This window comes from Euleptes europaea, chromosome 14 (assembly GCF_029931775.1).
Source record: "Euleptes europaea isolate rEulEur1 chromosome 14, rEulEur1.hap1, whole genome shotgun sequence".
NCBI lineage: Eukaryota > Metazoa > Chordata > Lepidosauria > Squamata > Sphaerodactylidae > Euleptes > Euleptes europaea.
In genome coordinates this window covers 17,813,339-17,840,294 of record NC_079325.1, presented here as the reverse complement: position 1 = coordinate 17,840,294, position 26,956 = coordinate 17,813,339, and the positions used below count along the sequence as shown (strand labels likewise).

The following is a 26,956-nucleotide window of genomic DNA, read 5'->3' as shown; positions in this document are numbered from 1 at the left end:
TTGAAATGCAAAACATCAGGGTTCTTTCAAGCTTCTAGAGGTGCCAGGCTGCTGGCAGAATTGACACCTTTAGAACAGATAGTTGATTTACAATAGGAAGGCTTTGAAGTGGAAGTGTTACTGCCTCTGGCCTTCGTCCTGCCCTCGCTGACCCTGGGGCGAAAACGCCTGGGAGGTTTTGCCTTGAATTTGCCCCTCTCTAGATGCACATTTTCCCCATCTGAATCCTCAAAATTCTGCACGGGGGCTTGTTTTGGAGTTCTGAGAATTTGGCTGGGGAAAATGTGCATTTAGAGAGCCGCAAATCCAAGGCAAAACCTCCCATGCGTTTTCATCTATGGCTCCTTGTTTACAGTGTTTTTATCTCGCGCTTCTGCAGTTACATGGTTCATCCCTCTCCTCCATTTTCTCCTTACAACCCTGTGAGGTAGGTTAGGCAGAAGAGAATGACTCCGTGAATCAAGGTCACAGCGAGGGTCCGCCAAAATACATCGCGTGGAATTTATCCCCGGCAAACAGATAGGGTTGCCAACCTCCAGGTAGCACCTGGAGATCTCCCATTATTGCAATTGACCTGCAGGCAATCAAGATGTTCCCCTGGAGAAAATGGCTGCTTTGGAGGGTGGACTCTGTGGCATTATACCCCGCTGAGGTCTCCCCTCTTCCCAAACCCCACCCTCACCAGGCTGCACCCCCAAAATCTCCAGGTATTTCCACAGCTGCCCTGACCTGGATGGCCCAGGCTAGCCTGATCTCGTCAGATCTCAGAAGCTAAGCAGGGTCAGCCCTGGTTAGTATTTGGATGGGAGACCACCGAGGAAGACCAGGGTTGCTGTGCAGAGGAAGGCACTGGCAAACCACCTCTGTTAGTCTCTTGCCAGGAAAACCCCAAAAGGGGTCGCCGTAAGTCGGCTACGACTTGAAGGCACTTTACACGCACACATATTTCCACAGCTACCCCTCTGCAGTTATAAACTCCAGCTCTATATCTGCTTGGCAATGATGGGGCAACGGTCTGCACATGCTCAAGAGGCATCGCTGCTGTAATAAATACTACCAATAAATAGCCTGGAGAAAGCTCATACCCTACCAGGAAATATTTTTGTTAGTCTTTAAGGTGCTACTGGACTCTTGCCCTTTTCTACTACCAATAAATAATAACGTTTCACATAATCCCTGCTTTGTTGGTTGATGACCTCCCCTGCAATAGATGGTTTTCGCGGTCCTCCCCAGCCTGTCGTTAATTCATCCCAGATCATGCAACCGGCAGTCCTAAACACCCTCATCCTTCGGACGCATTGGGGTCTCTTTCCCAGCAAACAAGCTCAGGACGGGGCGGCAGCGTCTTGCATCCCGCTCTGCAGCGAAGCAGAGTGCCATTCTGCCGGGCGCCCAGCGAGCGTCGCACTCTTTAAAAACGGACCGTGGCGGGGCGGCGGGGCCCTGGGACTACAAGTCCCGGCATGCAAAGCGGCGCGCAGGCGCCGTTGAGGCCTGCGAGGTGTGGGGGTGGCCGGCCGTAGAGCCGAGATTGAGGGGGGGGGATTTCCGCGGTTGGGGCCCGGCTGGTCTGGAATGACGCCTCCGTGGGTGCGTTGTTGGGGGTGGGGGGGAAGCATGGGGGGGTGGGGGTGGCGGGGCGGGCGACGGGGTAGCGTGTGGCAGGTGACGCGCGACTGGCACGTGTGAATACGCATACACGTGTATGCTCTGCCCCCTCTCTGCGAGGTAGGGCAGGAGGGGGCGTGCATGGGGTTTAGGAGGGGTGTGTGCGTGCACAACTGCCAGTTAGGCGCCTTTGGAGCTAATGGGGGAAGGAAGGGGTGTGTGTTGGGGGGTGTATTATTGGTCTGGGAGCCACGTTGCCAAATTCGCATTGGCCTCCGTGTGGGGTGGCCGGCCTGGCCTGTTAGGTGGGGTGGGATCTGCAGAAATCCTGGCCTGGAGCGCAACGTCCGAGCCTGCCCGCTGCAGGTCAGCCCCCCCACTGCACCCCCTTTCACGGGGCTTCTTCAAAAGTTGGCTGCTCTGCTGGGAGGTGGACAACTTTTTATTTTATCTATTTACTTACTAATTTCATCCCCTGCCTTTCTCCCCCCACGGGGACCCGAAGCAGCATTCGTCCTTCTCCTCTCCTCCGTTGAACCCTCACGACAACCTTGTGAGGTAGGTTAGGCTGAGAGTGCGTGACTGGCCCTCCTAAGAGGGCTCCTGCCACAGCTGCATAACGGGTGGAAAGGTCCCCTGCCTTTAGGCTTGCCAGCCTCCAGGGGGTGGCTGGAGATCTCCTGCTATCACAACTGATCTCCAGGCGACAGAGATCAGTCCTGGATAAAATGGACGCTTTGGCAATTGGACTCTACGGCATTGAAGTCCCTCCCCTCTCCAAACCCTGCCCTCCTCAGGCTCCACCCCCAAAATCTCCAGGTATTTCCCAACCTAGTGTGGAGAGTCAAGACGTGGGAAAGGATTACCCTGGGTTGCACAGCCTGGAGAAAGTGTGCCTTTCAATGGCCTGATGCAGCGGGGTGATAGCAGCTTTTTCTCCTCTGGCTCTTTTGCCCATCCTCATTTCCCCTGCCTGCTGTGCAGTTCATCTTCTTTCAGCAGGCAGGAGAAAGAGGCAGAAAACAGTGTTGAAGGAGGTCCAGGTGAGAGATGCAGCAGCTGCCCCTTCTCCTTCTGCAGAAGGGGCTTTAAAGGTATGTGTTGCAGACCTGTAGATTGCAACCTGGCACTTCCTGATCGTTGCCAGCCATGCAGCTGCTCAAAGCGCAAGTATCTGGGCAGCCAACAAGTTGGCATCCTTAGGTTGGTGGGGGAGAATTGCAGATCCATGGAGGCTCCTTCAGTAGTTCCCTTTGAACTATGAACTCCCAGAGTCACCTGAAAGCTGCTGTTGGAAAAAGACTGCTGAACTAGATGGACCTTTTGCATTAATGCACTACTGAACAAATAGTCCCTGTTTTTAAGCAGCATTTGTTAATTGCCGGTGCATTTCAGTTTGCAAGGCTTAAATCTGGCATGTTATACATGTCAGTCACAATGTATTTGTGGCAGATAGTTCTCAGATAGTGACTGAAGGCTGCGCAGGTTAGATTGTAGTTTAATATGTGGTTATCTTGGAGCAGTGGTTTCCTTTATGGTAGGCAACTGGGCATGCCGTTTGACCGTGTTCTTGGTTCCTTCATAGAAACCTGGCTGCCTTTGGGAGGTGATCATTCATTCCCTGGTGACCGTGATCTCATTGTTTCCATTAGGGTATGAACAGATGCAGCACGGACAACCGCCGGTTTGAAGAGCAAGGCGTTTCTTTTCCAGTTTTCAAATCTGTACCTGTGCGTATTCTACTTATTAACCTCTCAGTCCTCTGCAACGGGCACCTGTTGCACTCAAAATGCGCAGCAGCTGTGGTGGGGAGACACTGTGCCAACCAACTTTACTATGGTCATTTTTGTTCCGCCCACATTGTAATGTTTCTAATGTTTTATGTAGCATTCCTCAAGTATTTGTGCATCGTTTCAATAGTCCAATAGAGCCAGTGTGGGGTAGTGGTTAAGAGCAGTGGACTCTAATCTGGAGAACCAGGTTTGATTCTCCACTCCTCCTAAGCCCATTCAGCCCCCAACCTCGGGAATGGGCTGTTAGTCAATTATGAGTTTTAATTGAATATGTAATGTGCCTATCTATGTTTGCATTCCATTAAAACAATAGTTCTGAAATTACAAAAAAAAATCTTCACTTATTTAGACGATGCCCATGTATGTCACAGAAGCATTCTGTCTGAAGAGCTGCCCCCTCTTGTTTTTGAGAGGAGGATCTCTTCTCTGGGGGCCCTTTCCAGCAGTGGGTTTGGAAGGACTTGCATTAAGAAAATATTAACTTTAAAAAACCTACTACTCAGTCAAGCAGGAGATCTTTTTAAATCAGTCAAAGATGTCTGATTATTTCAACTAAACACTGCAGCCTATTAAGCATTTGGAGTTTAAAAAATGTTGTGCTGGGACATTCCGTTATTTTTTTAAAAAAATAAAGAATATTTTGCTCTTTCTATCCTACAACAAATTTTAAAACAGTAAAATCTGCCATGTGTAATACAGAACCTAAAAAAGAACAAGAAATAGTCTCAGCCTTAAGAACCCTAAAACCTTTAAAAGTCAGCCAGCAGGCCCCAGTATCTTAAAATACAATAATTTTTCTTTTAAAAGCCACAGCCACCATCAAAACATTCATCAAGACCAGCAGTTTCACAATTCTGCAGAAGGAAGGTTTTCAAACTTATAAACTGATGGCTGTTTGAAGCAGGGCCACCTTCAGTAGCCAGCCAGAGGTGAACAGGGAGGGTGCTGTTTCTTACAAGACCCCCTCTGTGGTTACCCATGGTTCTTCATATGGTGGAAGCACATGGGAGAAGATCCCCAATGATGAATGAGGTGTCTATGCAAGACTCTATGGAGCATCAGTAGAAGAAGAAGAAGAGTTGGTTTTTATATGCCGACTTTCTCTACCACTTAAGGGAGACTCAAACCGGCTTACAATCATCTTCCCCTCCCTACGACAGACACCCTGTGAGGTAGCTGGGGCTGAGAGAGAATGACTTGGCCAAGGTCGCCCAGCTGGCTTCATGTGGAGGAGTGGTGAAACAAATCCAGTTCACCAGATTAGCCTCCGCCGTTCATGTGGAGGAGTGGGGAATCAAACCCGGTTCTCCAGATCAGAGTCCACCGCTCCAAACTTCTCTTGACTACTTCACCACGCTGGCTCTCCTTTGCAAAATGACTTCTGCCAAGTTCATGGATTGTGTTGCATGACTCCCTCCCCCTTCTATTTTGTTTTAGATTTCTGCCTTGAAGCAGAATGGGCTTCTGCAGTCTCTATCAGCAGCAGCCAATGGATGCAAAGAAGTGGGTAAGTGTGCTCAGCTAACTGAATCTTCTGTCTTGAGTTCTCTTGTTTGGCTGTTGAAGGAGGTGCTATAGCTTTATGATGGTTGGGTTGCTTTTATGGTGGCCTCCATCTTGAGCATTCTGGAGAAATTGGGCAGAAACGTGAAGAAGGGTGGTGTTGGTGGATTGCGCCTTGGGGCTGTTCTTGTATGATGGTGGTGAAAAGCGCTGTCAAGTTGCAGCCAGCCTACAGTGAGCCTGTGGGGGTTTCAAGTCAAGAGACATTCAGAGTGGTTTGCCATTGCCTGCCTCTGTGTAGCAACACTCGTCTTACTTGGAAGTCTCCCATCTAAGTACTAACCAGAACCGAACCTGCTTATCTTCCGAGATCTGATGATATCGGGACTAGCCTGGGCCATAACCTCAAAAAGTCCATGCGCTGACTTTTGGATTGCCCGCCACCTGGGAATGCTGCTTTTGAAGACTGCTGCACACGGCAGCAGCTGCCACAGCCAGGGCAGTTCTCTCCTGTTTGCAATTTCTCCCTGCTCATGGTAAAGGAAGGAGCCCCGTGGCGCAGGGTGGTAAGCTGTAGTACTGCAGTCAAAAGCTGTGCTCGCGACTTGAGTTCGATCCCGACGGAAGTCGGTTGCAGGTAGCTGGCTCAAGGTGGACTCAGCCTTCCATCCTTCCGAGGTCGGTAAAATGAGTACCCAGCTTGCTGGGGGTAAAGTGTAGATGACTGGGGAAGCAATGGCAAACCACCCCGTAAACGTAGCCTGCCTATTAAACACCCTGTGACGTCACCCCATGGGTCAGTAATGAGCTGGTGTTTGCACAGGGGACTACCTTTACCTTTTACCATGGTAAAGGAATCACTTGATTTGTTCCCAGCTGTCTGCAGGCAACCATTAAAAGATGAAAATGTTTTGTATGGTAGTTTCTACTCATGGGAAAGAAGATGGAATGTTCGTTTGCAGTGAGCAGAGAACAGCAGCCACCAAAGACTTGTGTGCATCGGTCCTCTTGGGCAGTAGGCAAGCTGGAAATCGTTGTGTCAATATCCTTGGGTTCTTCACAGCAGCTGTATGTTGCAAATAGATTGCCTACGTAGCTGTATGTCAACCTTGATTTGTAAGCCTGGCACATCCACTGATCTGAAGATTTCTGGTGTTTTCCTTAGTGCTTTGGTATAGGGGATAGGGTACGTTCCTCTAAAGTTTGCAGCCTAGAATAAATCAATTTGTGGCACAACCCTGTGTTACCTGATGAAGTGCATTTTTACTCACAAAAGCCTATGCCCTGGAAAATGTTGGTTTTTAAGATGCTACTGGACTCAAATTTTGTTCTTCTACTACAGCTTACCATGGCTACTGACCTGAAATTCTTCGCATGTTTTCTTATTTAATAAGTCCTGTTGAGTTCAGTGGGCTTATTCATAAGTATGCATAGGGTCACAAAACAGTTAAAAGTACTTGGAAAAATCTGGCTTAAAATGCTTCCGTGTTTCCCCATACATATTCCCCAGGAGGAAACAGAATGTACACACTTTTGCACACTTGCTTAAGTGGAGCTTTTTTAAAAATGCTCAACAAGCATAGATTGGGCAAGCTTCTAGGCCTCATAATGCTGGGCTTGGCACTTTCAATATCAATAATAACATCATCATTCTGAATTGCAAATACGGTAAGTACATTGAGTTAAAAGTACACTGCCTTGTTGCTCTGTGCCAGGGGTGGGGAACCTTTTTTCTGCCAAGGGCCATTTGGATATTTATAACATAATTCACGGACCATACAAAATGATCAACTTAAAAACTAGCCTGCTATATTTGGTCAAACATTTAGCCAAGAGGCACAACCGGAGATGGCTCCGAGTGTCTGCCACGTAGAGCTACTGGCTTTTGAGCTCTGCCGTCCCCAGCTGGGCCCGAGAGATTCAGGCAGGGCAGCAAACACAAGACACAGTTTGTTGGGCAGTCCTAGCAGCTCCATAGCTAACGACTCTTCTTCAAGGGGAGAAAACGGGTTCCTTTTCTCAGCCAAACAAACTCCCATCCACCTTGAATAGAGGCTATTCCTGTCCGCGGGAGGGGGCGGATCACCATTCTTAGATCCTTCTGAGCTAGAGATCTGCCAGGACCCACGAAGGGCCAGACCAAATGATTCCGCGGGCCGTATACGGCCCCCGGGCCTGACGTTCCCCACCCCTGCTCTATGCTGAAAGAGTTATTGAAGGCTCTGGAAGCTGTTGTGAAATATGTGCAAATGACGTGGAGTTGGTTATATTGGGAATGAGATTTCCCCCCTCTTTTTTAAAAAAGAGAAGTCTCAGATCTTGAAACTTCAGTTAGGGAAATGGTTCTGAAGGTTACTACAGTGGAATTTGATCTCTCTCTCTTTCTTTGTTGCTAGATATTAGTGAAGAGGTACGGCGAGCCCGAGAAGAATGGGAGGCTGTGGAAAACATCCATCCAGGAGGTACGGCCTTATTTCCTTTGGAGTGGAGACCAATTCAGCAATGAAATAGGTGCTTCTTGGTGACAGGAAGAGGGAGTAGTGGGGCATTACCAAAGAGCAGAAAATATGCCTAGCAACATAATAGAAGTATAAAAATGTAAAAACTGTACAGTCCAGGAATTCTTAATTTAAAATGCTGTCTTTATCACATTTCTATCATGCTCTTCTTGCAAGGAACTAAGAGACGATGTACTTCTCCCCTCCTCCATTCTATCCATATAACAGCCCTGCGAGGTAGGTTAGGCTGAGGGAGAGTGACTGTGCCAAGGTTTCCTGTTGTGCTTTATAACTCAGTGGAGATCTGAACCCTGGCCCTGGTCCAGCACTCTAACCACATCCCTGCACTAGCTTTCATACGTAAGGGACTAGGAGCCTCTTCAGTAATTCATACAAATGGCTCATTGTTTAGCACTGTGAGTATAAGCAACTACTAGTACCACTAGTCATGAAATCTGGAATTTCAGAAGGCCAGTAGTACATGTGGGCTCCATAGATCTGCACCCGTGGTGTGTATGGACTATGCTCTATCCTTAGACACCCATGCAGTGTCATGGCCAAAACTAATAACACAAGGATAAGCCCTGGGAAATGAATGAGAATAAACACTGCTTCAATTCTCTCAAGTCCCTCTTGCAAGCGAGGTTCATCTTGAGTGCAGCTAATCAGCATGGCTTTTTTCCTGAATTTTTGGATTCGCCCCCTCATTGCAGTTTGGTGCATTCTTAAGTTTATTTGTCATCAAGATGTATTGCATCATGGGATTTGTAGTGTTTGCATAGTGGGCTGGTTTGCAATAATGTATGGCGATGACTGAAAGGAATGAGTTGTAAGTGTGGTTGCCAACAGGCCTAGTGACAAATATACCTTCAGTAAAGGCTTATTGGGTGGAAATGAGCAGTTCAAACGTTCCACGGCATGGAGGAAAATCACATCCCATTATGCCTCTGTTAAAGGCACAGTATGTTTTTCTCCAGGCCTATTGGCAACAGTAGACACTTGGTATGTGCCAAAATTTCAGAGCTAGCTTTTGACTTAACAGAGTTGTAGTATCTAACTGGAATTTGTGAGGAAATGTCTTTAGGATTGTGGTCTCAGTGAGACGAAGTGGACAGGTCTTCCAGCAAAATGTCCTGCAACTTGAATAAAATCTCAGGTGTTAAAATCCCCCAAGGACCTTATTATAAGATCCTGCATAAATCAGGAGAGACCCGGGGGCCACTACTTGGTTGCAGCTGGCAATTTAACAAGCAGAATCAAGTACATTTTTTGGCAGTGAGTGACAGAAACCATTTCTCCTTCCTTTAAATAATATATTTTGCTCCTTGTAGTTGATCCTTGGCATGTTTACTCAGAAGTAAGCCTCACTGGGGAATACTACCAAGTAAATGAGCATAGGATTTGTAGCCTCAGGTGAAGGGAACTAACTAGCGATAGAAGAAAGCTTTTGCTGGTAATTTATTTAATAACTTGGATCAAGTAACATTTTCTGTCAGAGTAATTTGCTTCCCCCACCCCCAATTTTGCTAGGGGCATGCTTGAGAGAGAAACCACCTTATTTAATGTGCATGCTTGAGAGATTTAATTTGCTTCCATTTGGTTCCCCCATGATAGGAAAATACATTTTTGAGGAGGGCGAAAGGAATTGTCTCATTGTGCAGAGATTCAACCCCCCCCCCATGACATTAAAGTCTAAGTGATGCCATCTTCCTGTAAAAGAAAAAAAGTTTAGCCTACCAGAGACAGCCAAATCTTTGCCTACTGAAGGTGGGACTCTCCATTCCCCCCCACTTGGGGCCAAACTAGACATTAGCTCTGATAACAAGTTGGGTCAGGGTTTCCCCGGGCCCAACTGTGTTCTTTGTTAAAGACAGAACATGGCATGCAGAAGGTCCCAAGTTCAATCCTCGGCATCTCCAGTTAAAGGGACCTGGCAACTAGGTGATGTGAAAGACCCCTGCCTGAGACCCTGGAGAGCCGCTGAGTAGACAGTACTGACTTTGATGGACCAAGGGTCTGATTCAGGATAAGGCAGCTTCATGTATTGATGTGGCATTGGGGAGCTACTGTTCCCAAGTGCACCAGGATCCAGTTTCTATTGGGATTGTGGCACAAGGGGAGGAGGGGCTTCAGCCTCCCTGCCTGCTCTGTTTTCCCAAGCTAAAACAGTCACGAGGAGACCCTACTTGCCCCACAGTCAGACAGATGTTCCCCCACAGCTGTTTTAGGTCAGGAAAGCGGCAGGAGGGAAGGCTGAATCTCCTCTCCCCTCAAGCCGCAATCCCAGATTGACCTGGACCCCAAAGAACCTGGGAATATTAGTTCCCCAATATCATGCCTGTCTTTAAAAAGAACATGGTCAGGGCCAGGCAAACCCCGACCCGACTAGTGTCAAAGGTAACGTCTAGTTTGGGAGCCAGTGTGGTGTAGTGGTTTGGAGTGGTGGAGTTTGATCTGGAGAACCAGGTTTGATTCCCCTCTCCTCCACATGAGCGGCAGAGGCTAATCTGGTGAACTGGGTTTGTTTCCCCCTCCTCCACAGGAAGCCAGCTGGGTGACCTTGGGCTAGTCACAGCTCTGTTAGAGCTCCCTCAGCCCCACCTACCTCACAGGGTGTCTGTTGTGGGGAAGGGCAGGTGATTGTAAGCATGTTTGAGTCTCCCTTAAGTGGTAGAGAAAATCGGCATATAAAAACCAACTCTTCTTCTTCCCAGACTCTGCTTCCAGTCAGCAAGCGCTGGGTAGGAAAGCCAGCTAGCCAAGTCCTGCGCTGTACAGATCGCATTGCTTTCCTCTGCCTGCTGCCACTGTCATTGCTGCCTTGGCTCATTGGGCAAAGGGTGTGTGTGAGAATGGGCCAAGTAGCTATGGGCTGCAGGCGGTGCAAATGTGTTCTTTCTCATTGCTGTCGGTTTCATAACCGCCAGACAGGAAGCAGCGCCAGGTTTCTTCCTGTGCTTTGCCCGTAAAGTGCCGAGCAAGAGGGTCAGTTGCAAGTGCACTTGAAGACAGTTTTATTTAGGACTGCATTTTAATTAATTTGGCTTTTATTATTGGCAGCCCTAATTGGAGTTTTTATAATAGTCGTTCTATTGTGTTTTTATATTTTATAATGTCACCCACCTTGAGTTCCACAAGGGAGAAAGGCAGCATAAATATTATAAATAAATAAATAAAATCACATGATCTGTGTGAGGGTGCTGAGAAGTTTAAAACTTAAAGAGCCCAGTAGCAGAATCAAATCAAATCTTATTTTGATACAGTATCACCTAAACTCTAAAACTCTGGCTAATATTTAACCCTATTGGTCTAACCCCTCTGATTCTAACTGATAATTACTGCTCAGCTTGGTAAAGTAAAATAAAGATGCTCCAGAAACACGGCCTCTCTTCTCAAGCCATATTTCCCATGGGATACCAAAAAGCCAAGGAAACGATCAAACAGAGACTCTTGGACTGTGCCCTTCAATCAGATAGGGCTCAGATTCATAAATATTCACCCATCTTGCAATGCATCAAACCTTTCCACCCTGCAGACTACCTTGGATTCCTGGGAGTATCCAAATATCGAAGGGCCTTTACTCTTGCGCGTTTCAATGCCTTACCTTCAGCTCTCCAGTAGCAGTAGAAAAAGAGTCCAGCGGAACCTGAAAGACTAACAGAATTTTTGGCAGGGTATGAGTTTACATGAATCACAGCTCTCTTGTTCAGATACAGCTAGAATGTAATAGATCACGATGGGTAGCCATGTTAGTCTGCCACTACCAGCAGAAAAGAGCATGAGTCCAGTAGCACCTTAGAGACTAACAAAATAACCGACGCTGTAACAGCAAGCAGAGAATCATTTGCAGAAACAGTTGACGGGACTGTGATAGCTTTGCAGCAGAATGGCCCCTGCCTGGTGGAATAGCCTCTCTAGTGAGACCAGAGCCCTGCGGGGCCTCAAAGAGTTCCGCAGGGCCTGTAAAAGGGAGCTATTCCTCCAGGCTTATGGTTGAGGCCAGCTACAGTCCCTATATATAAAGGCTGGCCTCCATCACCTCCCCACTGCGGTAACACCTTTTATTCCATCTGGTGCCTTCCATCTGCTCGCCTAGCTGAAGTTTGTCGTATTGTGATTCATACGTTAGGGGTGCCTGGGTAATTTAGTATAATGTTTATATGATTTTATAGGGCTATTTTAAAATGTTTTAATGCTTTTATTGATTAACATGACTTTTATATTCTGTAAGCCGCTCTGAGCCTGGCTTTGGCTGGGGAGAGCCAGGTAACAAATGGAAATAATGAATAAATAAATAAATAAATAGGTTCTGTTGTCAGAACTGGGGGAGAAATGAGAGTCCGTGGGCTTCATATTCACAAGGACATCTCCACTCCTTGCACACATTGATGATTGTGTGTCTGCAATTCGGTAGATAAAAGACAGACATCTCGCCACATTTGAAGATGCATTGTGAAAGTTTGTGGCAGTATTACCCTCACATGGGTGATGTCCGGCAGATTGACTTCATCTATGCTAGCAACACTGATGCCCTCAGTCACAGAATGCAAAAGTCACAGAAGTTCTGGGTCAAATCCCCCGGAGTTATCTACCCTTGAATATGACTCGGCTGTTCCTATTCAGTTTCACAGTCTTCAGTCATCCTGTAAGCACAAGGAACTTATGCAGGCAGTTGCAAAATCGGAAGTATTGGTGTCTTTGCCAAGTGCACAACACTGCAAGACCTCAGTGAGTTCACCGCTGCAGCCTTTATCCCACTCAATCCCATTCACAAATAGGGCTTACTCTCTGCTGCTACCAGCAGGTTACTAGAAGCATGGCAGTCTGACTCCCTGCAGCTAAATTTCCGGTTAAAAATGAAAATCTCCTCTTTAATTCTACCTCCATGGAGGTAGGGGGAAATTCTGGAATTTATCAAGTGAGAATTTAACAATTTTCCTGTCTAACAAAATATTACCCCTTAAGCAAGCTCTCCTTGCTTCTCTCTCGTACTTTGATAAGCATGAGCTAAAGCATAGGCTTTGTCCATGGTTGCTAGTTTTCTCATTGCTAGCCTGCCTCAAATAGCATACAGATAGAAATTGATGCCAGGCAAGAAATCCCTTTGGAAGGCACTTACAGGGACTGTATTATGGATTAGATGCTGCCCCTTTTCTAACTCCTGCTGCACTATGAATTAAAATCATTCTGAGCTAGCTACAGTTTCAAGGTCTTGGGTAGTTTAGACAAGTTTAGACCAACCAGTTTAGGCCCGATCAATGTATATAGGGTTAGGAATTTTTTTTGCTGCCTTTGGTGTATCTTTGAGCTTACTTGCGTTGAATCACATTTTGCTTCCAACTTGCCCAGATCTTTCCAAAGTTTTTTGTGGCTTGCTATGGATTTCATTGTCTTGAATAATTTGGTGTCGACTTGTGTTCATACTTGGCCACCTCCTGACTAAAGGTTCATTTATGAACAAGTTAAATAGCACAGGCCCCAGTAAGTCGCATACAATATTATTATTTCAACATCATGGGGAGAGAGGCCCTCTTGACTGTCCACTGATCAAAGAAGTTTGTCTGATGGGTACACAAGAGAGGGCCTTTTCAGTGGCAGCCCCATGATTATGGAACAACCTCCCAAGGGAGGTGAGCCTGGTCCCCTCACTCTTGATCTTTAGAAGGCAGCTGAAGATGGTTTTATTCATGATGTCATTTGATTAGCTTTTCTGCCTGCTGGCAGTTTTAAATTATTGACTTTAACTCTTGGTTTTTTACTATATTTATTGTATTTAATTATTGATTACATTGTGAAGTCCCTGTGAGAAAGGCAGACTATAAGGGTATGTATGTGCCAACTGGGATTGATTGCTAGGAAAAGTTGAAGACCCAACAAGAGATGAATTGACTCTGTAAAGGAAGCCACGGCCCTCAGTTTGCTAGATCTGAGCAAGGCTGTTAAGGATAGGATGTTTTGGAGGACATTGATTCATAGTGCCGCCATGAGTCGGAAGTGACTTGACGGCACTTAATACACACATTATTTACAGTGTGAAGTCCCTGTGAGAAAGGCGGACTATAAATAGGATAAATAAATAATAAATAAAAGTTTCTATTAGATAGAAAGGTGGCTAATAAATGTTTTAGATAAATAATTTTTTTGTCTGTGATGGATTTATTGATGTACTGGTGGCCCAGCTGCCTCATGCTCCTACTCCCCCTCTCTTTCGCCACTGTAGGAATTTTGGAGAAGCCTCCTGGGCCCGTACCCTTAATCTCTTTCAACGAAGCACTGCAGCATTTTCAAACGGCAGATCTTTCTGACTGCAGGGTACGTATGTGCCAACTGGGATTGATTAAGCGGTTGTGCTGCTTAAATATTTCAGGCTTTCAAAACGCTGTGCTGATAGGAACTGCTCAGAACTACTCCCGAGGTGAGTAGTCTTGCTTCATTTTGATGGAGTGCTCGTGCTGTTAGAGCAGAGCTGGTGGCTTAAATCTCCTTTCCCCGCCCCATTAATCTGTGGCTTTCTCCTCGCTGAGGGCCATACAGGACTGACAGTTCCATGCTGTAAGTCACTGTCGTGGGAGAGGTCTCTGTGTTACCAAAGAGCTTCTTTATGCTAGTTAATATAGAAGCAGCAACTCTACTGGCAAACAGCAACATGTGTTGTATGCAGTTGCAAATAATTTTTCTTTGGCCCAGCCTGGCTGTAGCAGAAGCCAGTTCACTTGCTGAGAAGCTTTCACTTGCTTCTCACCATTAGCTAGCTCCTCACAGAAATTGTTCTGTATTCCTCTTTTCCCCTACTTGATAGTCTCAGCCTGTTCTGTGCAAGCTGGGCTTGTGATGCTGTCATACATCCTAGAGGCGTAATTAGCCCCTTTAGGATCTTGTCCATGCCCCAAGGTTCTTAGTCGAGGATTTCCATCATTCTGTTACAAGGCCCTTGTATGTCTCCTCCCTTGGTGCAGGGAGGGAAATGCAGTGATGAGGCTCTGGGGAGAAGGGAAGTAGGCCTTTGATCATCTGCAAGCATCTGACTTGAGGTTTCTCAGTTTGCAGCCTTTGCACCAAAAGGCAGCAGTCATGCATAACTGTCACCAATTTTTCGGTGCCTGAAATTGCAGTTGGTGCTCCTTCATATAGCAAGTGTGCATTTTCATTGACCTAGTTGAGGGCCAACAAACTAAAATTTAATCCAGACAAAATGTAGGTATTATTAATTACTCGTGGACTCCTGACTTTCAGGGGATACATAGGTGGCAGAGTTCAGCAGGAGTGCCTTTCAGCTTCTTAGGATGGTTCACCAATTGTGGCCGTTCCCGGAGAAATCTGACCTGGCAACTGTCACACACATCCCGTTAAATCCAGATTAGATTATTGCACACCAGGGCTGCCTTTGAAAACTGTTCAGAAACTACAGCGGTCAGAGGACTAACAGTAGTCTAATGCAATCATTGTGTACCAAATACAAAATGAACATATACAGCTGGTATTGTATCAATTGCACTGGCTTCCAGCTGGTTACTGGGTCCGACTCAGAATGCTGGTGACCAGCTTGAAAGCTCAAAACAGTGTGGATCCAAAGTATCCGAAGGACTACCTCTACCCATGTCAACCTTGTTGGGGACTGGAGATCATCTGGGGAGGTCTTCCGGAGAACCTACTGATTTAGAAGTTTGCTTGGTGAGAAGCTGCAGAAGGGTCTTTTCAATGGCTACCCCTGGATTGTTGGACTCTCTCCCCCAGTAGGTACACTGAGTTTTTCATCTCTGCAGGCCTTCCAACATTGTCTGAAACAGTAGTAAACTGCCTTGGCCATTTTATGGGAAGGGAGACTAGGAATACACTAAATACAGATTATGAGAATAATTAGTCCCTTTAACCTCAGTGGAAACAAGAACGCTTAAGAGCCTGTGCCAGCCCAGGCAGCCTATGGGTCATGCTATTCGGTGCCTGTATCCAAAGTAATGTCTGAATGCAAGTACTCTTCCATCAGATCTGGCACAAATAGTATGGATTGAAACTTCAGATTTAACAGTACTACATTCTAAACCTGGATCAAAAACAGCAAGCAACAACAAGCTCAAAACTAGACCTCCCCATCCATGCATCCCTTACCATTCACTCAGAAACTATGCACCAGCCTGGAACCAAACCTATTCAGAAACCGTAGCTATCCCATCCCTGTCTTGGTAAGTGGGCTGGTGATTTGGCTGGTATTGCCCTGTTTTGGAAAAAAAACACTCACTGTTACTAAGCAAAGCTTTACAGTTTGTGTCTGCTCCCTTTTACTGTGATATATTTTCCTTTTTCCAGAAAAAGATTCAGCCAACAGTTCAAAGAAGGGGTCTGGCAGCCATTGCCCACTTCCTTTTCGGCCCTCCCCGCCTCCATCAACAGCTGCAAAGTGAGAGGGACTTGGCCCTGACAATTGCTCAGTGTGAGTATTGCTTCCTACCACAGAGGCAACCCTTTTCCCCAATACTTCTCTTGGCCAACCAGCAGCCATTGATTTGATTGCTGTTGAAAGTGAAGGGCTTTGCGCTGTCTCTTAGCCTGTGACTTCAGAGGGAGACTGGTGAGACCCAGAATGAAAGGCCAGGACCCCGTATATCCTTTGATTTTTACTGTTCTGATACTGTCCCTTTGATGTGTAGATTGCTCCTGTCAGGGACTCTTGCTTTCTTCCTTCCAGCTAACACTTTCTCTTTCCATCTTGCAACCATAAGAGCAGGACATGCTTTCCTGCATCTCCATCCATCCTAGTTTAGCTAGCTAGTTTAGAATGTTAATCTGTACCTTGCCTAGAATAGAGCTCCTTATAATAAAGAACTCCTGTTAATTTACTAAGCTAAAAGGCTCAATGTGAACTTTATTTCCTCAAACAGCAACCTAACACAAGTTCCGCTGTGCCGTGTGTGCTCTGCAAATGCTGTCACTTACAATCTTCTTGTTTTTGCCATGTCTTCAACACAGTATGTTTGAGGAAGTAAAGAAACAGGTTGCTGTGTTGTTGTATTATTGGATCACAAGTCCTGCACTGTGTACTTTGACTGGCAGCAACCCACCAAGAACTCAGGTAGAAGTCTGTCTTTCTCTCTCTCTGCAGCCTGAGATCCTGAAGTGGAGCGACCAGGGATTAGGGCCCCAGACAATCAAAGTGGCCTACCTGGAAACTTGTATCCCTTATCCTCATTTTCTTAGACCAGCTAATCAGCTCTTTCCTTGTACAGGTGGCTTGGACAATAATGAGAAAGTGCACATGAGAATTCTGCAAACAATCTACAAGAAATTAACAGGATCCCGATTTGATTGTGCCCGCTATGGATCTCATTGGGAAGACTTGGGGTTTCAAGGTATGAAGTAGTGAGTGAAAGAATGAGATTTTGCACTCATGGGCACTTGCATAACGGCAGTGGGCCTGATTCTGTTTGCTTATGGTAACTCAGTGGCCTTGCTGAAAGTCAATAGAAGATATTGGGAAGGGCCTGGTGGATCTTTTCTCTTGCATTAATCCCAGTGCCAATACCATAAAGCTCTTCAGTGTAAAAAGCCTGCACTGATCCTGCTGGAGATACTATCCAATGTGTGAATAGGCAAAGGGATCAGTGTAGCCTGAGGGCTTGCAGCATTCAGAGCTCTAAAAAAACCAGATTTGCAGATAAGATGCTACAGATGATTTAAGTGCAGAGTTCTGCTTTTATGCTACCGTGCGTCTCAGCAGAGGAGGTGAGGGTGTCCTAGTGCTTCCTCATTTTGGATTTCTGCTGTGACTTCTTGTTCCCTGCCTCCCCCAGCAATATCTGTGAGCTGTTCACACCTGTAACTCATGTATGTCTCCTGAGTTGTGATAAGGCAAGGATCCCTTACGCAAGTATAACAGAAGCATGTAAAGAGTTGCTTGCATTTCTTGTACTCCCTCCCCCCCAAATCCCTTGCCCTAAACATCTAAACAGACTTGCATTTTGAAACCTGAATATCTGAAATTGTGGCAGTTGTTTTTACAGAAGTGATCCCACAGACAATTACAATTGCACATCGTGCATAGCTTGTATGGAAGCTCTCACTGGCTGAATATTAAAACAATTGGCATCAGGGAGTGGGAATTATTCTCCTGCGAGCATGAGCTACAAAATATAGGCCCAGAAAATTTACTCTGTCATTCCCCGATACTCATTTTCCTCTAGCTTTCAAAATTTAGAAGCAGTAGAATGTCAATTACATAATGGGAGGATGTATTGTATTGTGGGCTCACAGGGGATAGCATTAAGCTTTCCTCAGGCCACATTAATTTTAGCTCTGCCTTTTGTGCGCTTAGCAATTAATCCTCTAATGCAGCTGTACGTATGCAATAATTCACAAATACGGCCTGCATAAGAATATTTATTGGCTTGGCTTGACAGTTTTGTGTGCATGTGTGTCTGTCTTGTACTTAAGGGATGGATCCTGGCACAGATCTGCGTGGGACTGGATTGCTAGGATTGATGCAAACGCTGTATTTTGTGATGGATTCTCGGATATTACCTCTAGCACGAGAGATTTTCAAGCTGTCCCATCACGAAACACAGGCATGTTCCTCTTTTTCTGTTCTTCACCCCCTAAATTAGCTGTTTGTAAGCATACGTGCTTTCTCTAGGGCAAGCACAGCAACCCCTGACCAAAAGCCTCTCAAAGCAGACAGAACATAAAAGCGTATTATAGGGAAGATAACAAGAGGAAACAAAACTTTATATGTTCACCCAATTAAAGTTTGTTGTTGTATATTTTTGATTTTGTGCATGTATTGTGTTTTCTGTGTGTTTTTTGTTATGTATCTTAGTTATGAAATAAAAATTGAATTAAAAAAAAGCAGACAGAACTAACAAGCCCCAATAACCAGTGTAAGGAATCCCAGCAGAAGTGCAGGACAATGTAGCAAGCCTAATGCAACAAATGTGCAACCTGAGAATTCAAACCAGTGTCAAACTAGAGAATCCTCCAATGCAAACTGAATAGGCACACTGTTGCAAGCTCAACAAATGTAAAATCAGAGAATCTAGGTCAATGTACAACCCAAGAATCAATGGCATCGTTGAACCCAAGAATCCACTGCAAACCCAGTACAGACCAATTTGTGCAAAGAACACAATGTTGCAACACCAACCGTTTCAAAGGACACAAAGCCAAACCAACCTTGTGTGTCCATCCCTCGGAAGACACAGCAACACAGCAAAATTAAAGAAAAGAAAAAAACAGTCATGGGATCCTTAAAACGCTGACTCCAGATTGTCCTGGTTATTCCCAAATATTTCTGGGATTTTTGAGGACCCATTTCCTGGGATCCCAAAAAATCCTGGATACCATCTGGAAACCCGAATATATCCAGAAAATATCGATAAGGTATTTTTCGGATATATATTCAGCCCAGATATATCCAAACGCATATTCCTACCTCTGACCCAAACTTATACATGGGCTTTTATTTCTGACATATATGAATGTATACATATAAAGAGGGGAGGGAGAACACTAAAGAGAAATTAAAACAAATCCACAACAATTTATAGACAGAGAGTGAAAGGTATAAATAGCCTAAACAGATAATCCATATTAATTGGGGGGAAGAGGAGCCATGTTTCTGATTTCCCAACCCCCCTTGTCCTTTTACAGAATTTCCCTTTCTGTGTGATGTCAATCAATATTACTCGTATTGTGATCCAGGTACTGAGGGAAGAACGCCTTTCTAGGTAAGTATTATGTGGCTCTTTGTGCCTTTAAACTCTATGGACACTCTGGGTTGAGTTAAAGAATTGTAAATCCTTGCCTCCTCTTTCAGTGTCCCTTGAGCATCATGAAGAAGAGCGGGGAGCCTTGCCTCTCCTGCGACACCACCCCTTTATCATTACTAACAAGTTCTAGATACCTACTTTAAGTATTTATACATTGCTTTTCTTCCCAGTGGGGTCTCAAAGCAGCTTACAATATCATTCTCTCTTCCTCCATTTTACCCTCGCAACAACACTCCTGTCAGGAAGCTCGGACTGAGAGAAAAGGGCTGGCCCCAGGTCACCCAGTGAGTTTCATGGCAGAATGTGGATTTAGACCCCGATCTCCTGGATTCTAGTCTGACACTCTAACCCCGTGTTGGCGAACCTATGGCACGCGTGCCACTTCCGGCACGCGTTGCCCTCTCTGCCGGCACGCGTGGTTCCTCCCAGCTGCTGGCCTTTCCGGCTCCGCCCCGCCCCGGATGGGGGAGGCTGTAGGCAGTCGGCTGCCCAGCTGGGCCGCGGGGGCTTTGAACCGCTCGGTTCAAAGCCCCCCTTTCCTGGACTCCTTGCCGAATTTTTCCACCCCAGCCTCAGTCCCGATCCCCCCCTGCCCAGAGCCGAGGGGGGGCGGAGAACCCCCCCTCCCTGCTGCCTCCCGCGCCACTCCCGGGCCTGGCCGGGGGGGGGGGGAGAAATCCCTGCAGGGGGTGCGCGCATCAGGGCCTCCCGCTGCTCCTTCCCCGGCCGTTGAGCCGGGCCTCCTCGCCTCTCGCTGCCTGGAAGAGGGGAGCCCGTCGCCGCTTCCTCTCGCTGACGCTGTCGCGCCTCCTTCGGCGTCTGGTGCCCCTCCGCCCCCCCGGAGGGTGTTCCGCCCAGCCGCCCTTCTCACTCCCAGCAGCCGGCTGGCCGGCTGTCCCCCGCGGCCCTCTGGAGGGGCCCACGTGGAGGAGTAGGGTGCGCGCGTGCACACACACACACATGTGTCAGGGGGACTGGACTCCCCGCCTGCAGAAGGCCCCCCACCCCTCTTCAGTTGGGCCGGTTCAGGGGCGTCTGCCCTTTTTGCCTTTGGGGAACCTGCGGGGGGAAGGTAGGTGGTGGGGGTCGGCACCTGTCTGGGGATGGTGTCGTCGGCGCTTCACCCCCCTCCCCCCCCCGGCCAGGTGCCCAACTGTGGAGGTTTGTCGGCGGGCGGAGGAAAGGACGGGTGGGAGGGGCTTTTATCCTGCCGTCCTGACCCCTTTTCTCCCCCCGCGGGTGGTGGCTAGCCCCCGCCGGTGTCTGGGAAGTCCCGAGGTGGCCCGGGGAGGCCTGGGCTCAGGACAGGGGTTATTGGCCATTTGTGAATGGGAGGTTTTGCCTTGGACTTGCCACTGAGATGCTTATTTACCCCATCCAGAGCCTCAAAACTGCATGGGGGGGTGTCTATTTGTGAAAGAGAGGTTTTGCCTTGGACTTGCCACTGAGATGCACATTTACCCCATCCAGAGTCTCAAAACTGCATGGGGGGGTGTCTATTTGTGAAAGAGAGGTTTTGCCTTGGACTTGCCACTGAGATGCACATTTACCCCATCCAGAGTCTCAAAACTGCATGGGGGGGTGTCTATTTGTGAAAGAGAGGTTTTGCCTTGGACTTGCCACTGAGATGCACATTTACCCCATCCAGAGCCTCAAAACTGCATGGGGGGGGTGTCTATTTGTGAAAGAGAGGTTTTGCCTTGGACTTGCCACTGAGATGCACATTTACCCCATGCAGAGCCTCAAAACTGCATGGGGGGGGTGTCTATTTGTGAAAGAGAGGTTTTGCCTTGGACTTGCCACTCAGATGCACATTTACCCCATGCAGAGCCTCAAAACTGCATGGGGGGGTGTCTATTTGTGAAAGAGAGGTTTTGCCTTGGACTTGCCACTGAGATGCACATTTACCCCATCCAGAGTCTCAAAACTGCATGGGGGGGGGTGTCTATTTGTGAAAGAGAGGTTTTGCCTTGGACTTGCCACTGAGATGCACATTTACCCCATCCAGAGTCTCAAAACTGCATGGGGGGGGTGTCTATTTGTGAAAGAGAGGTTTTGCCTTGGACTTGCCACTGAGATGCACATTTACCCCATCCAGAGTCTCAAAACTGCATGGGGGGTGTCTATTTGTGAAAGAGAGGTTTTGCCTTGGACTTGCCACTGAGATGCACATTTACCCCATCCAGAGCCTCAAAACTGCATGGGGGGGTGTCTATTTGTGAAAGAGAGGTTTTGCCTTGGACTTGCCACTGAGATTCACATTTACCCCATCCAGAGCCTCAAAACTGCATGGGGGGTGTCTATTTGTGAAAGAGAGGTTTTGCCTTGGACTTGCCACTGAGATGCACATTTACCCCATCCAGAGCCTCAAAACTGCATGGGGGGGGGTCTATTTGTGAAAGAGAGGTTTTGCCTTGGACTTGCCACTGAGATGCACATTTACCCCATCCAGAGCCTCAAAACTGCATGGGGGGGGTGTCTATTTGTGAAAGAGAGGTTTTGCCTTGGACTTGCCACTGAGATGCACATTTACCCCATCCCACTGAGATGCACATTTACCCCATCCAGAGTCTCAAAACTGCATGGGGGGGGGTGTCTATTTGTGAAAGAGAGGTTTTGCCTTGGACTTGCCACTGAGATGCACATTTACCCCATCCAGAGCCTCAAAACTGCATGGGGGGGTGTCTATTTGTGAAAGAGAGGTTTTGCCTTGGACTTGCCACTGAGATTCACATTTACCCCATCCAGAGCCTCAAAACTGCATGGGGGGTGTCTATTTGTGAAAGAGAGGTTTTGCCTTGGACTTGCCACTGAGATGCACATTTACCCCATCCAGAGCCTCAAAACTGCATGGGGGGGTGTCTATTTGTGAAAGAGAGGTTTTGCCTTGGACTTGCCACTGAGATGCACATTTACCCCATGCAGAGCCTCAAAACTGCATGGGGGGGGGCGTCTATTTGTGAAAGAGAGGTTTTGCCTTGGACTTGCCACTGAGATGCACATTTACCCCATCCAGAGTCTCAAAACTGCATGGGGGGGTGTCTATTTGTGAAAGAGAGGTTTTGCCTTGGACTTGCCACTCAGATGCACAACTCAACAATAAGCTCCCTGCAGAGTTTTGAGAATGCAGATGGGCAAAATGGTGTTTGTCAGTCATTGCCATGATTTAATTTTATGGATGACAAAGGATAGTACAGTTAGTTCTGAAAATGAAATCCTTAAAGTGTGGAATTCTCTGCCAAATAATTTTAAATCAATTAAAGCACTTGGGATTGCTTTCCTTACTTTGTTTGAATCATTTTATGCTTGTGAGCATAAGATGTTAACGTATGAGTTTTTTTTTTCTAAACTAAAACCTCAGTATTCAGGTTAAATTGCCGTGCTGGCACTTTACGATGAATAAGTGGGTTTTGGGTTGCAGTTTGGGCACTCGGTCTCTAAAAGGTTCGCCATCACTGCTCTAACCACTACACCACACTGGCTCTTTATGATGGCCATTTTATGATGTCTTGTCTATCTTTTTCCCCCCTTCCAGATTTCAACTTTCTGTTAAGTAATTCCAGATTTTTTTTTAAGAACTATTTTAAAGATTGACTGGGCAAATTCTAGCTACCTGCATTTTCCATTGACTTTTTTTACTTTAAACTATTGTGGCTGAATCTCTGCAAGGGAGATTCTTTCTAGAGCAACTAAAAAGTATGCTAAAATTAACAGAAATGAAAATGAGTTATTTAACATAGGACAGGGTAAATGTGACTGTCCAGTACGGCTTCTAATTGAAGAGGATTTTTATTTTTACTTTCCCAGCAAAAGTGATATGTTCCTACACTTTAATAGCCAAGAGGATCCCGATCTTATCAGAACTCAGAAACTGAGCAGGATTGGTACTTGGACTGGAGGCCACCAAGGAAGACTGGGGCTGCTATGCAGAGGAAGGCAAAGGCCAACCTCCTCTGCTCATCTGTTGCCTTGAAAACCCCATGAGGTAGAACTTCATGGGGTTGCCATGAGTCGGTTTCAACTCGATGGTACACTTGACCTTTAGACTTTGCAGGAATGTGCTTCTTTTATTGAACACACAAAGCTGCCTTATACTGAATAAGACCCTTGGTCCATCAAAGTTCGTATTGTCTACCAGACTGGCAGCAGCTCTCCAGGGTCTCAGGTAGAGGTCTTTCACATCACCTACTTGCCTAGTCCCTTTAACTGGAGATGCTGGGGATTGAACGTGGGACCTTCTACATGCCAAGCAGATGCTCTACCACTGAGCCACAGCCCCTCCCCTAAAAGGTGGTTTGTCATTGCCTGCCTCTACATAGTGACCCTGGACTTCCTTGGTGATCTCCCATCCAAGTACTAGCCAGGGCCAACCCTGCTTAGCTTCTGAGATCTGACGAAATCAGGCTAGCCTGGGCCATCCAGGTCAGGGCATTCATACAAATGTACACCGGGAACCTGTCAAAGGAGACTCCCCTTGAGTTGTTTTGCCTCCGGTCTTTGTACGTTGATAAGGGTTAGCGTTTAGGAGGCAGCAATCTTCTGAATGCCGGAGCTAGGAGGCAGCATCGGGGGAAGGCCTTTGGCTTCTGTGCCCAGTGTGTTGGCCCTCCAGGGCCACTGGTTGGCTGCTGTGTGGAACAGGTTGTTCAACTGGACAGACCCCCAGTCTGATCCAGCAGGGCTCTTCTTATGCAGCTCTAGGAATACACATTGTGTGTTTGTCCCTTCCAGAGAGTGTAATCGAAGGCAACAGGTCATTGTGGTGCTAAACGATTTGTACGTCGCTATATTTTTGCGCCTCTTCAACATCTGGAAGACCCAGCAGAAGACCATCTCTGACTCTGGTTTTGTTCTAAAAGGTAGGTTGCTTTGGTCCTGTTCAGGGCAGGAGGGCCACTGTGGGAAAAACTAGGATGTTGGATTCAGGGTGCCCATCACTTGATCCAGCAGGGTTCATCTTATGTCAAGTCCTATGGCGGTATTTGGAGGTGTATAAAGCTCTGTGTGATTTTTAGCCATGTCACGCTTGATCCCTAAATTGTAATGAACCCCTATAGTTAAACATTCAGTAGCAAATTAATGTTTTCCCTTCAGACCACTCGCTTGCAAGCCCTGTGACCTAATCTTTGGTTCTGTAGTGCTATCAGGTAAATAAGGTGACTGCTGCTACAATCAACTATAAGACCATGGGCCTCTTCCTCCCCCACCCCCAGTTTAAAGTCTTAATCAAGCAAATACACCTTCAGTGCTTCAGATGGATTAGGGAAATTAAGTAAATGTTCAGGCATTCATTAATTTGCACAAGTGATAATATCTAAAGGTTGCATTCTGATGTCACAAGAAGCCAGGGAGAAACCGCAGCCAAACCCTAAGAGGAAAGGCTGAGGGACTTGGGAATGTTCAGTCTGGAAAAGAGGCTGAGGGGGGATGTGATAGCTCTCTTTAAGTATTTGAAAAGCTGTCAGAGGAGGGCAGGGAGCTCTTCCTGTCGGCAGGAGCGGATAGTACTCGCAACAATGGGTTTAAATTATGGGCAGATGGGTACTGGCTGGATATGAGGAAAGTAAGAGCAGTTCAGCAGTGGAACTGGCTGCCTAGGGGGGTGGTGAGGCTCCCCCTCTCTGGCAGTCTTTAAGCAGCATCTGGATGAATGCTTGTCAGGGATGCTCTAGGCTGATCCTTCATTGAGCAGGGGCCTGTGTGGACCCTTCCAACTCTGTGATTCTATGAAGCACGAATGCAGCTTGTTGCATGCTCAGGCATTCACACTCCCTCTCTCCCTTCTCTTCCTGTGAGCAGAGCTTGATTAAAACCTTCCTAAATCAAACTGTCACATTTCCCCTAGGTATCCGAACTCAGGCACCACAGCAAACCAGAGTTTGTTTTACCCCCAAGCCAAGATTCTGAACTTGTATCAAATCGCATTATAAACTTCTGGCTTGCGGGGGTGGGTAAACAAGCTTCAGCTGGCCATGCCACCTGCATTTGGAGGTCATGGCAGATTGGAATGCAAGCAGCTTGGGAAGTTTTTAGTCAAGCTGTGTACATGTGCAAGAGGAGGGGAGCATTGCAGCGAGCTGTGTTCCTGCACAACCACGGTTTAATTACAGTGCGTTGTGGTGTCTGTATGCAGCCTTAGTGCCAGGTGCACACATGGCAGACAAACATACAGTATCTTAGCTTTTGTGTGTGTGTGTGCGCAAAAATTAGAGCTCAAACTTGTTCATAAAAACCAAAAAATGTTTCTCAGGATGCTAAATGCAGAACCTGAGGACAAACGAGACTCAATTATTTTCAAAGAGCTGAGTCCGGGTTTACCTCAGCCACATAGCAGCTGCAGAGAATGGTTTTTAAACAATAAAGGAGAATATAGTAAAGGAAAGTATTTTTATACAGTAAAGAACACCCCCTTGAGTAGTTTTTGCGCATGAAAATAGTGCTGAGGAGGGTTATATCCCTGTTTTTGCTGCTCCGTGTGCACAGAATACTCCATGTGGAGCAGCAAACATGGGGAAAATCCCCCCCCCCAAGCGCTGTTTCTGTACAGAAAAATTGCTGGGGGTGAAGGCAGGAGTCCTTCTTCTTCGTGAGGTGGCATTCCAAACCCAAAGGGCTGTCCTTTATTTTTAAAAGCCGTTCCCCACAGCTCTTTAAAAATAATCCTTGTACTTCAGCCCTGATAAACACTTGTTAGATGAGATTGCAGGCCTGCAGATTATTCACACCTTTGTCTTTGTCTCTTTAGAAGATCGAAAGACTTGCAAGAGCCAGTTTTTCAGCTAACAGAATTTTGTAGCCAGTCAATATAGTGAAAAATGACCCCTGTCAGAACACAATCTGTACATCAATCTATCATTTTTATCACACCCTTCCTCTGAGGACCTTAGGAAGACATGCGTCGTTCTCCATGCCTTGTTTTTACCCTCACAAGAACCTTGGGAAGCATTTGAGGCTGAGAGAGGTTGGCCGGCCTAAGGTCTCCCAGTGAGTTTCATAGTAGAATGAGGTCATAAACATGAGTCTCCCCAGTCCTGGTCTGACACCTGAACCAGCAGCATGCACAGTGGCGCACAATGGTGTAATGCTTCACTGTACTTCTCCTTCAGTGCAAAAAACACCACATTTCTTTTCTTGCAGAACTGGAGGCATTTGCCAAAAGGAACCCTAAGCAACTGCTCAGGCACTTGGAGATGTACATGAATGGGAATGGTGTGTCGGAAGATGGCTTTCAAGTCCATGCTGTCTCGCCTGAGGTTTTTGGTCCCAACCTAAGCTCTGTAGGTAACCACAAAGAGGCAGGCTTTACCGGCGTGTGTGACCTGCCAACTGAGACAGAGCAAGAGAGCTGATCTGAGTCCGGGAGGTATGGGAAGGTCCTTGTACAGGATTAATCGACGGCACTGGTTGGTGTGGTCTCCTAAGGGCTTCCTTGGCTGCTGCAAGAGGGCACGCAGGGGTCTGAAGGGGTGACATTCTTGACGTGCTGCTCGAGTAGACTGCGGGGCTTCAGTGTGGGTCGGAGCCGCTAAGCGAGGGATAGAGAGAGCCCCCCGGGGTGGAGTCTGGGGTCAAGAGCAAACTCCTTCATTCTAGAATGCCAATCCAGGCAGGATTCATTCACCCCAGTTTAGTAGCACCAAGTTGCCGAGCCATCATATTCTGCAGGAGGGGGGAGTGTAAATTCGAATTCAGAATCCTCTTGTACCCTGAAAATAAAATGTTCTTCCAGTTCCCAATGTTGATCAGGACATCAGTTTGTTAGGAGCTTTAAAAAATAATAATCTGTGCTTTGCGTTTT

General features: G+C 46.8%; 1 protein-coding gene across 1 annotated transcript; it reads left to right on the top strand.

Moving 5' to 3' along the window:
* Positions 1-1,564: 1,564 nt before the first annotated feature.
* Positions 1,565-26,507, top strand: ELMOD3 (ELMO domain containing 3). The gene is made up of 11 exons (XM_056860811.1): positions 1,565-1,590; positions 3,261-3,338; positions 4,839-4,908; positions 7,301-7,366; positions 13,623-13,714; positions 15,707-15,830; positions 16,624-16,746; positions 17,828-17,958; positions 19,040-19,116; positions 23,890-24,017; positions 26,296-26,507. The coding sequence occupies exons 1-11, from the start codon at positions 1,576-1,578 to the stop codon at positions 26,505-26,507; spliced, it is 1,116 nt and encodes a 371-aa protein (XP_056716789.1). The 5' UTR covers positions 1,565-1,575.
* The last annotated feature ends 449 nt before the right edge of the window (positions 26,508-26,956 follow it).